This window comes from Melanotaenia boesemani, chromosome 19 (assembly GCF_017639745.1).
Source record: "Melanotaenia boesemani isolate fMelBoe1 chromosome 19, fMelBoe1.pri, whole genome shotgun sequence".
NCBI classification, from domain to species: Eukaryota; Metazoa; Chordata; class Actinopteri; order Atheriniformes; family Melanotaeniidae; genus Melanotaenia; species Melanotaenia boesemani.
The window spans coordinates 19,473,647-19,485,667 of record NC_055700.1 but is presented as its reverse complement, the minus strand read 5'-3'; the positions used below and the strand labels follow the sequence as shown (position 1 = coordinate 19,485,667).

The following is a 12,021-nucleotide window of genomic DNA, read 5'->3' as shown; positions in this document are numbered from 1 at the left end:
TTTGTTTTGTTTATTATTTGTTCTTGGAGGATATTGCTCACTGGATATTGATTCAATGTGCAGGTCTAGCCTTCAAGAGCAATTTGTGTTCCCTGTCTAGCTCAAGGACACTTGGACATGCAGACATGAGAAAGGGTCTGTGATGGACGATCTGCTCTACCTATTGAGGCACAGCTGTAAATTTCTTCAAGTTGTTGTAGCCTTGTGGTTTGAATGTCTGCTGTCATCCTGCCATGTTGCAATTTTGGTTTCCTATGTTGTATACAATAAATAGAATTCTTCCTTCATAAAATTAATTCTATTTGAAAATAATGTCCTGTATAGTAAATGTTAAAAAGAAAAAGAAAAAAATGACATAACTGCATATTCAGTGTCAAAAACTGAAGTCTCTTTTTCTGCTACATTTACAGTTAAGTCTTACTGAGTAAGAGACACAAGACAAAAATTGAGTAAATAAAGAGAAGAGGAAGATAGATGCATCTCGTCCACTGTATTGATGGATGACGGCATGCATTTGAGGGATGTAATGAGAGAGGATGAATGGATGGACACAGGAGAGCAGGGTGGAGGGAGGGATGACATCATTGCAGAGTCATTTTCTAGCCAATCCCCTTACAACCCCCTACTTGCTGTGTCCGCCCCCCCACACCTCTCCCTTGTTGCTACGGCAGCAGGACCATCCCGCCTATTGGAGGCATTGTTTAGGGTTGATAGTAATGCGGCATGGTGTGCATGTGTGTGTTAATATGAGATACTAGAACAAGAAATCACCTCCTATTTTCTTTCCAGCTCTCAAGAGTCTCTCTTTTTGCCATCTTCTGGCTCCTTTCTCTGCTACGTTCGGTCTGTTGCTATTGTGTTTTCCACCTTACAGTATCACATTTTCCTTGTTAATATTTGCAATCCTTTCATTATAATTTAAATTTGCTGCATATAATACTATATTTGCACCTTGTAGTGTATGAGTTCACATATATCTAAATTTATTTGGATTGAATCTGAGATGGAGGCAGACAGAGGACAAATCAAAGGATAAAATATGTTAGACAGCCACCACCATCATCAAAATAAATAAGGAAACATCTTGATAAAATTATGTTCAGCCCTTCAGTAGAGTTCTAAAGATTTGAAGAATCTATGCCAAAGAGTTTTGAAGTCACTCAGACCTGATAACGAAAAGTGTTTTATAGAGAACACCTTATTTTATTCATAAATATCAGTTTACAGTTGCTCTTATTCCTTTTCCACAAGGGGGCTTTAACACATTTGAGAAAATACTAAATAAGTCAAGTGCTGTGCTTGGCCTTGGGGGAAAATGCACTGAGAGGGTAGTTATTAAGTTACATTTGGGAGAAATGTAAGATGTATTGTTTTTGTTTGGAACAGCATCGTCTTGGACAGTAAATACAGGTAGCGTGCATTTTTTAAAAAAGAAAAAAATACCTACAGATATATTATTTAAATTTTACTAGTGCATTATACTTATATAACATGAATTAAATATCTACTAATTTAGAAGTTCAGCATGTAATAATCTCAGACACATATCTGCATTCCCATACACTGCCTATGTGTAGCTCATACATGTTTCTCTCACTAACCTACCCATCAGCTTTTGTTTTCAGTTTGTCTCATCAAGCTTGAGTGTCGGTCTGTTTTGCTTTCAGTCTGTTTTGTCTGAATTTTCTTCCTGTCATCTGCAGCCGTGCTGCTCTCTTTCCTCCCGTAACCATGGAAATGAGATCAACATGCAAATACCTGAATATGCTCTAAGGCCTGTGTGATAGGAGATGCAAATTGTATCCGCTTAGGATGCAATTTGCACATGCACACTCAGACGTACACACGCGTGTACACAAACTCTACCAATCCAAACCACAACTACACTGAAGTAATGAAGTTCAAGCGCTGAACATGAAACAGAATGACATCAAATGCAGGTAAAATAAATGTAATCGCATTTGTATGAAGCAGTACAATTTTGACACAAAAGAAATTGGTATAATTCAGTTAAGTAATTGATTTTATTCCCCCCTTTTTAAAAAAAATTCAGCTTGTTGTTACATGACAGGTAACATACAGCTGATGTATGAAAAAAAATATTTGAGCAGAATTGAAGGTCGAGGCATCAGTTATACAGATGATAATAAAAGCTAAAATATTGTCCTTTTGTTTCAGGAGTTTAACATACAATGCTGATTTTTTTCCCCACATAAGTCACTTTCATTGACTTTATTAATATAAATGAGGGCTATAGTATTAAATGTTTAAGACTTGTTAAAGAACAAGTATAAATTATAAAAAAAAAAAAGTTTAAACTGTATTCTATTGGGTTTAATACCTTCACAAATAAAGAAAAAGGCTACTATCACTATTCCATTTAGAAACTGGAGCTGGAAACAGTTATAATTTATTCATCTACTACTATTATATCCTTAGAAGCCATAATTAAAAAGTGGTGATGAGACAGTTTCTTGTGGAGTTTAATCGCCATTCCCATCGCCTCTACTTTCATTGATGTCTTTCTTTTTTTATGAATGAACGACAGAGGAGGAAAGGGCATGGTGAAGCTGGACGCTTTGCCATAGGCTGATGTTGGTTGACGTCACCTCCGCCGTGACGCGATGCATCCATTCATAAAAAAAAGGAAAACAGCAAAAGAGTCCGAGAGAGAAACACACAGAGAGGCAGAAGGAGAAAGAAAGGGACGTGACTGGACTGATCGTAAAAAAGTAGTGCGGTTACAATGCTCGTTTAGAGAAGAGGCGCGGAGGAAAATCCACCGCAGGATCCGTGCACCTTTTCCAAATTTGTTCAAGAGGTTGTGGGGTCTCAAAAACAGAGTCTGAGTTCGGAGATTGAAGACAGAGAAACACACACTCACAGACGCTCAACCTGAAGTGAGTTACGATGGAAGATCTGTGCGAGATGGACTGCACGGTGCTGAAGCGGCTCCTGAAGGACGACAGCGCCAAGTGCCTGCTGCTGGACTGCCGCTCCTTCCTCGCCTTCAGCGCGGGGCACATCCGGGGGGCCGTCAACGCCCGCTGCAACACCATCGTCCGGAGAAGGGCAAAGGGCTCCGCGCTGAGCCTGGACCAGGTACTGGCCGGGGATGAAGAGGTCCGTAGCCGCCTCCGGTCTGGGATGTACTCCGCTGTGGTTCTGTACGACGAGAGGACACCGGACGCGGACACGGTGAAAGAGGACAGCACCCTAACTCTGGTGCTCAACGCTCTGTTCAGGGACTCAACGGGAACGCACATATACCTGCTGAAAGGTAAAAATTAAAAATAAAAACTTCATTAACATTTGAGGATTTAGTCAGATATATCAATTATTATCATGTGATAAGGCTTAATGCGTATCATTTAGATGTATAAAACTGATAAAACAATACAACAGATATTTAACCTAACTTGGTGATATCAGTAGGGTTATAGAGGTGGTAAAAGGTGTACAAAGCCATATTTTGTAAAAAAAATAAAATAAATAAAAATAAGAGAGAGGAAAAAAATACAAGAACACTGAGTTCTATTTGTATTAATTTAATTAAGACATTGGTTAAAATCGTTGAATGTCTGATAAATGTACACCCAATATGACATTTTTCATCATTTAAAATATATATTTAGACTTAGAATTACAAATTATATTAATAGTTTAAATTTGGTGGTCATTTATTTTCCAGGAAGCTAATACAATCTTACTGCATCCATTAAAAATAAATAAATAAAAAATAAATAAATCAGATTTTCAGATTTCCTACTGACTGTGTTATCTTTTTATATGTGCTGGTGTGTCTGATTTTTCCAATACACACTTTCACATACTTGCAGCTACACACACATCCACACATAGACCAGTAGCTGGGAGCTGAATGAATGAGGTAATGCTGATGCGTAGAAGCCACATCAAAGTGGAATGACATCCAGCTCACTCATGATCATTTCACAAAGAGTCCACTGTGGGTAAATTACTGATAGGAAGGAAGAAAATAAAGAACCAAAATCAGCACTCAGTTTATCTTCTCTATATTTAGACTGCAGGGAATCTGAAAACCGAAGCTGCTGCAAGCTGTGGCGCAATCCCCCCATTTGTTTAATTTATTTTTGTACATCCTAATAATGCAGATGTCTTGAAACAGAAGATTATGTGCGACTCATAAAGATGACACATCGTAGTAAATATGATTTGATACTTGAGGTTTGGACTGCAGTGGTCAGTCTGGAGATTATTTTAAAAAGAAAAGCAAAAAGATGATAAACAGGCAGACACTTGTCACAGCAGGTTGGAAATCCCGCTGCAGATTTTTGCTTTTGATGCTTTTTTTCTCCTCGTCTGTGGAAATGTGGTACGTTTAAAGCAGCCAGAAGCTTCTGTTACTGCAGTGTTTTTCCTGCAAGCTCTCTGATAAATTGTTAATCATCACACATCTGATCATTATGTGTCTTTTTGTCATTTCTAGGGGGATACGACAAATTTTTCACAGAGTATCCAGAGTTTTGTTTAAAGACCAAATCCATACCATCCCTCACCAGCCAGTCCAGTGTCGACTCTTCCTGCTCATCGTGTGGAACGCCACACAATGATCAGGTAAAAATACAACACGGGGAAGAATATTGTAAACCTGTCTGAACACCTTTTCAAGATGAAAATAGTACAAGAACTGATACGGATAATATCTACCAGTGTGGCATTGGTGTAAGTGTGTCTCTAAAAAGCATCTACATAAATGTCATGAATAATAACAAAGGTATATCACATACTGGACTAAAAGCATTTAGTTTGTAGTGATTCAACTATACAAAAGCATTTTTTGTGTGTGTTTAACATTCATATTTGATAAATAAAAGACTAAAACTATCCTAACCAGGCTCAGTTTTACACAAAACCCCAGAGCACCCTTATTTGAATGAAATCAAGGTGCTCTGCACTTCTTCCAAAAAAGAGACAATGGCTGTATCAAGTACTTTACAGCTAAATGACAATAAAGTTGCAAAAATTTACAGCTTTATTATGCAAACCTCAGAAGTATCCTTACTCGAAGTTAGAAGTGGGATAAACAACATACATGTGAACTGAATTAGTAATTTGTCTCATAACAGTCTGGCCTGGAAGTTTACCATCGATTCAACTCGGCATTTACTTCCTATGACCTGGCTGGCCCTGTTTTGTTGGACAGTGATCTGTTGTTTGAGCCTGCAGACTTTATGCAACGCTCGCAGTCACATGTGATTTGGGTTTAATTCCCCTGGAATGCACGAGGGGAGAGACAACCCAGCCTCTGTGTTTGTTTTCTCCAAGAAAAATGCTTGATTGTCTCTGCTGTGCCGTCAGGTGCATTCTCACTTAAGGGACGTTGCAACTTCCTGTGGCAGCATGAACGCGATTGGGGTCAGCTAGCCACCCTCTGTCACCCTCCCCCCCTTCCCGCTACCTCTCTTAGCGGCTATTGATCATTTCCTGACTCCGTTTCAGTACTGAGTTCGTCAGCATCGGTGACATAAACAGACAGAGCTTCTGTCAATAAGTCGAACTCCTAGTATAGACTGCTGCTGACCAGCTGACCTCTCAGATCCAGTAAAAGGGGTGGCAGTAATTCCGCTTTTTATTGGATAATATGGATCACAGTTAAACCTTAAAACGGAATAGGATGTCATTTTCCTTTGTTTACCCATTTAATAAATGTGCAACTCCACATTTTTATGTTGCTGCAGATACTTCCATCATCTCAGAAGACATTAATATTCATAACTTACAGTCAGTCCTGTTGTTACATGCTTATCTACTGCACATGGTGCAGTGGTGCTTTTGCTTACACAAAAGCAGCTGCAAACATGTGTTTCTGAAAAGCTGCTGACATCCTAAATAAATGCTGTGGAGCAGCTTTTTCTTCGAGGAGCTGAGAAAAATTATGCTTTCTAAGCAGAGCAAGAGAGAACTATGAAATGCTACATAAGAAGTGTGCAGGTATTTCTACTGAACTGTCTGGTTTGAGGCCGTAAACATTATTTAGTCAGCTCCTCAACTGAGATGTTATTTGTCTGAATGTGGAAATTCAGCTCACGACAAACAGACAAACTAAACTGTGAATCTTGAATGAGCCAGCGTTTCTTGTACAGATAATAAGCTGCCTCTGTCCAATAAGAAGCGTCGCTAATGTGATTAACAAAATATTCAGGCGAGGTCACAAAGTCGTCTGGTATCTGGCTTCTGCTGCCCACTCAGACAGGGAATTCTTTGTCTCATCACATACGCTGGCTTTTCATCTGCCTGCATTCACTCACACAACATGGCTGCCTCAGCTGCTTGGGTCAGGAGATGCCTCTTTATGTAGTTAGGTCATTATTAAAAAAATGTGTATAAATGAATTTTTCCATATGTTTTGTGTCCAGGGCGGCCCAGTGGAGATCCTCCCATTCCTCTACCTTGGCAGCGCCCTTCACGCTTCAAAGAAAGAAGTTTTGGATGCCATAGGAATCTCTGCTTTATTGAACGTGTCGGCTGACTGTCCCAACCACTTCGAGGGCGTTTACCAGTACAAGTGTATCCCAGTGGAGGACAACCACAAAGAAGATATCAGCTGCTGGTTCCAGGAGGCCATTGAGTTCATAGGTCAGTGTGTGATGTGCACTGGGTGGGGGAGACAAGACTTTATCATGTCTATAAAAGCCTATAAAATGTCTTTTGGTTGAGTACTTGCTCGATGTCGATCATCTTGTCACAAATTAGCATCCGCCCCCCCCCCCCCAAAAAATGACATAATATTTTTAATAAAACAGCACATTTAAAATAATTAAACTGTCCAATTAATGATTTCTTTGCACCTTGATATGTTTTTTTTTTATTAAAGTATGTTTTTGCGCTGTGCATAGAGACCGTGTGGTTTTCCGTTCTGCGACTGTTGTGTTTGCGAGCATGTACTCTGATGTGTGTAGGTGTAGGTGCTGGTATGCGTCATAGTTAGCTGCTGTGGGACCAGAGTCTGACTCATCCACTGTTACTGAGCGAACAGACGGGGTGGTGGAGTTACCTGAAATTTGTCTGTGTAAAAATGTATACATCGACACCCCCAACAAAAAAAAGAAAAAAGTAAGAGTAATGCAAGGAAAATGAGAAATGGGTATATGTTTATTTGCAATCAAGCATCTTCTGCATTTAAAGAAACATTTATAAATTTTCCCAGAGAGTGTATAATTCTGCTCATGTGCCCCTGAAGTTCTTCTAAGCTGAATTGCAGAAATAGAAAATTAGATTAAATTCATCATTGTGAAAAATCGAAGTCTCTCCATCATCTTTTTCACTTTCTGGGTTTCTTATGGCTTGCAGGCTGCCTCACATGTTCTGTAACATTGGCTGTCTAACTAATCATGCACGTTGGGGCTCTTGGGGAAATTGAGTTACTGTAAATGCTCTAATTACACTCTTACTTAAATCCAGTTATTCCCTGTAATAAAGCAGCAGCAGATATTTATATATTAACGAGGCAAAGCCATAAATAGGTTAGAGGAGGAAGTGTGAAAAAGAGGCTGATGACTCAAATTTGGCACTTGTGTGTTTCGGTTATTGTAAATGTGATTTGCTGTTTTCTCACTTTGAGGTTAGTTATCATTTTGACTGTGCAGAGAGGCATGAAAGTGAAGAGGAGAGAAAATTATAGCAGTCTGAGGTGAAGCTGACATCTGGTGTGTTTAAAGATACTTGAAAAGTGTAAAAAAATACATAATGGGAGACAATTTGTTAATGATTACAGAAAAATGATGGGAAGAATGACTGTTTTTTCTAATATTAATGTTATTGTTAGTTAATTTCACAAGTATTATATTATGTAGTCAGCCTGTAAAATACCAGAAAATAGAGATACACTTTCCAGTGTCTGAGAGCTCAGAGGCACATTACATTTAATTAGGTGTCATGAATGATTAAAATAACTAAAATAAAATTATTTTGGACATTTTTCCTTTGAAATAGATGGTCATTTACTAGATGGTTTTATAAATTCTGACTAGTAATATGTAAGATGTCTGGGCAAATAAGATAAATAAACATGACTTGTCTGTTTATACTGTGACATACATGATAAAGCAGACCAGTCTGTTAAAGACTGGAGAAGTTAAACCAACCTCAAACTAGCACTGACACCCACCAAGAACTAACAACCAGCTGGTATTGATGGAAAGGAGACGTCAGTGCTATTTGACAAACTGCTAATATTCTAAATTCAAGGATAGAAAGCAGTACTGTAATTAACCAACCCAAGCAAGCTTTAAAATTGTCTTTGCTTTTAGAAAATAAACATGAAAATACCCAGTTCAGTTGAAGAAAATATTGACTTAAGTTTACACTCTTAATTACTAGCAAGCCAGTTAATAGCTTGCTAACATGTTCACAATGACAGACAATGCTAACAGATGGCATTTGATGTTAATCTAATACTTGAGTGTGAGAAAAAAAATCTCATTAGGACACTAGAAAATTCAATTTCAAGTCCATTCCACCTAGTTGTTGTTAGGAAATACATTAACACCAAGTGAGTTCAACCAGACGTGTCCCCAGTTCTGCTCTGACCAAGAACAGTATAGGAGGTCATTTCCTGCTATCAGCAATAACTCTCCTCAGACTGTTTTTTATAAGGAATAGTGCCTAGTATTGAATCTTTAAAGCTGCAAAGATAATTTACCTTTTAGGGATTAGCCATATTATTCAGTTCAATTAAATTCAAGATATGTTCCAATAAAGCTAGAGGAAGATCTCTCTCGTCAGGTTATATGACAGTATGACTGTACCAGCACCAGTCCATCCAGAATTTATTGACCTATTTTTTAACTGGAAATGTTTGTATTAGCTTGTTTTCATTTTTTATTGGAAACATCTGACCTCTGACCCCTCTATTTCCTCAGATTCAGTACGGGACTCCAGTGGGCGAGTGCTGGTCCATTGTCAAGCAGGTATCTCCCGTTCTGCAACCATCTGCTTGGCCTACCTGATGAAGAGGAAGCGGGTGCGTTTGGAAGAAGCCTTTGAGTTTGTGCGCAGGCGCCGCAGCATCATCTCCCCCAACTTCAGCTTCATGGGCCAGCTGCTGCAATTCGAGTCACAAGTCCTCGCCACCTCGTGCGCTGCTGAGGCTGCAGCCACGGCGAGCCCCCTTCTTGGACCCAAGTCAACAACAGCCACCACCTCAACGACGACCACGCCCACATCTCCATTCATTTTCAGCTTCCCAGTCTCAGTGGTGAATCCTGCCTACTTGCACCACAGCCCCATTACAACCTCCCCCGGCTGCTGATGGACAGCCAGTCACAGCCTTTTTGCTGAAACTGAAGTGAGCACAGACTGGCCTGCCGTTGGCTGGATAAGCTGTCAGTCTCCCAGACCACTGCAGTAAGTACATGCTTCCATGGTGGGAAAGTGAGAAGCAGCACGGTGTGTGATTCAAAACACACCAAAAAGACTTTTTGAAGTTCACAACCTAGCCAACGCTCCTTCCAGTTTCAAAAGACATTTATTCCACTTGACCAAAAATGAACTGGCTTTCAAAACTTGTTTCTGTTATAAAGTTCAGCTGGAGCGTTGGACTGATGTCAACTTAAGATACAGATACACTTCCTTCCAACATGCACAGAGACCCACTGACACAGAGAGGCCTACGCAGCAGCAAAACTCTCTTTTTCTCTCTCCCACACACACACGTTCATGACTACCAACTGAATAAGCTCAGTATGAAGACGGCCTGTTGCTATGGAGACGAGGTCTTTAGGAGAGGAGATGGACACAGGAAGGAAGGAGGAATTTTAAGCACCCGCTCTTTCCTCTTTGGGTGTCCCTCCTGTTACCAGACAAAAGAGATGGATGGAAAAAAGAGGGGAGGAGATGGTGACAGAAAGCAGGAGCCTCTTCAGTGACAGGTGCTCTGCCGGGGATCCGACCGGAGCTTCCTGTCCTTCATACGTCCTCTTCCTCTCTCCATCTCTCCCCCTCACCTTCCTCTCCTCTCATCTCCTTTTCATCCCTTTATATTACCTCCCTCCTCCTCATCCTCTCATCTCTGCCTCTCATCTTCAGCCTGATGGCACCACCCCACCCCCCACTCCCCTCCTTCTCCTTCGGTTCCTGTCTCCTCCAAATGAAGAGGCTAAATAAATAAAATAAGATGCCAAATAAAGGCCAGGGCCCTTTCAAATGGACTGGGAAACCCCTTTGCAAGCCCCTGACACACTTTAGGAAAGCCCATCTGTTACATCACATAAAATGTTTTAGATGAAAGGGCTGAAAAATAGAGAATGAAGAGGTGAAAATGAGTTTTGCTAAGTGGCATGCATAGATCCAAGAGTCTTCTTTTTGGTCAAATGGTAGAACTGAGGGAACAGTAGCCCTGGAAGACAGCCACTTAAACAACCATGCTGGTGTTTTTTTTTATTTTTAATCTATTATGTATTCAACACCTTTTTTCCAATTTTCCAAAACATACATCACTTTCACGACCTGGGTTTCAGTTCTTTTCAGCCGAGATGTTTTCATAGCATATTGAAATGAACTGAAAACACTGGCTCCTGTTGGTTGCCTTGGAAAATGATCTTTTTTTTATATATGTAATGGGCAAAAAATGCACATCGTTTGAAGATGGTCTTTTAAGGTGTTTGTGCCTTGTTCATAAAAGATTTAGGCATCTCTGATTGTTTTTTTTCTCTTGCATAAATATTGGAAAGCAGATTGCTGAATGTTAGGCCAGACCTGTAAAAATCTCATCATTTCAACAGTGCAGAACAGACTTGGTCACACTGTCAAAAAAGCAACATTTTTCTGTTTGTATTCTTTTAGACACACTCTTTATAAACACATACACACATAATGTAATACGTAGACAAAGGTTTTACAAAAAACATTATGTAGACATTAAAATACTAATTGAACATAAAAAAAAGACTTAAAAAAATCATTACAACCATAAATTATTGAGGCATTGACATTTTGGATCTAAATAAGGATTCACATGTATCATCTGAGATTGCTGCAGATTCACCTTTTTCACTAAGACAACTTAACTATTGGGTTAAGAAAACTATTTTGTTTCCCCTTTTAAATCCATTTCTAAATCGGTCCAACGTGACCTACTGACTCTCCACCCAGCTGAGCACAAGGCTTCATTAAAACTCACATTAAATTTTCATATCACAATTTTATACCATAACTGTAGTAATTAAGCTTCAAGCTAAGCTAAGATATACACTGTGCTAGACCAACAAAGGCAAAAAAGAAATAAAAAAAAAGTTCTATAAACACCCATACACACACATTTTAAATAAAACAAACTTTCTCAGTTTTTGCAGATTGTCAGAAAATATCTCTGTAGCACTTTGAAGTGATGCAATACCGTATTTGTAATTTATGATTGATTTGCACATCATGGTGATGGATGCCAGACTGACTTGACTATGTACACATAATTATAGAGAGAGAGGAGGAGAGTGAGAAGAGAGCCAATCAATGAAAAATGCAATACTTTGTACTCATCTGTATGGTTTGTACCTGTTTATCTGTCTCTTTGTGTTAGTCATTCTGTCTTAGGTGTGTCTCTTGTCCAATCATTGCTGTTTACCCATCGTGACAATATCAGTCCTCGAAAACAAAATTTCCCCTCAGTTTTATTGTAGAATGAATGATCTGTACATTTATTTATTACTGAAGATCCACTGTTGAATAAACAATGTTCTTAAGTAAGCTGTGTGTGTTTATCTGTGATTGGCGGTGACAATACTTGCAAATACAAAACATATAATTACATGTAATGTCCATCAGCTAAAAGTGCTATTTAGTCAAAGTCGTGCCTGCAAACTTCACACAGAATATAACAGTTAGGGGGAATATATGAATCTAAGAAAACACACATATGAATAGAAGTGCAATAGATACACATATAAATTACATTATTGTGCAAGAAGAGGGTTTTCCTCTTACTAATAAAACTAGCTGACAGTTAATTAAATGTATGACAAAAGAAAGGAACTGACAGAATTA

General features: G+C 39.1%; 1 protein-coding gene across 1 annotated transcript; it reads left to right on the top strand.

Moving 5' to 3' along the window:
* Window positions 1-2,641: 2,641 nt before the first annotated feature.
* Window positions 2,642-11,724, top strand: dusp4 (dual specificity phosphatase 4). The gene is made up of 4 exons (XM_041970312.1): window positions 2,642-3,280; window positions 4,469-4,596; window positions 6,399-6,618; window positions 8,904-11,724. Exons 1-4 carry the CDS (start codon window positions 2,911-2,913, stop codon window positions 9,290-9,292), a joined length of 1,107 nt encoding a protein of 368 aa, XP_041826246.1. The 5' UTR covers window positions 2,642-2,910; the 3' UTR covers window positions 9,293-11,724.
* Window positions 11,725-12,021: the final 297 nt, after the last annotated feature.

Bases quoted from the DNA above. Each gene is read 5' to 3' on its own strand.
- dusp4 (XM_041970312.1), top strand. From the start codon at position 2,911: ATGGAAGATCTGTGCGAGATGGACTGCACGGTGCTGAAGCGGCTCCTG. The intron at 3,281-4,468 runs GTAAAAATTAAA...TGTCATTTCTAG, and splicing joins GCACATATACCTGCTGAAAG to GGGGATACGACAAATTTTTC. The intron at 6,619-8,903 runs GTCAGTGTGTGA...CTATTTCCTCAG, and splicing joins GGAGGCCATTGAGTTCATAG to ATTCAGTACGGGACTCCAGT.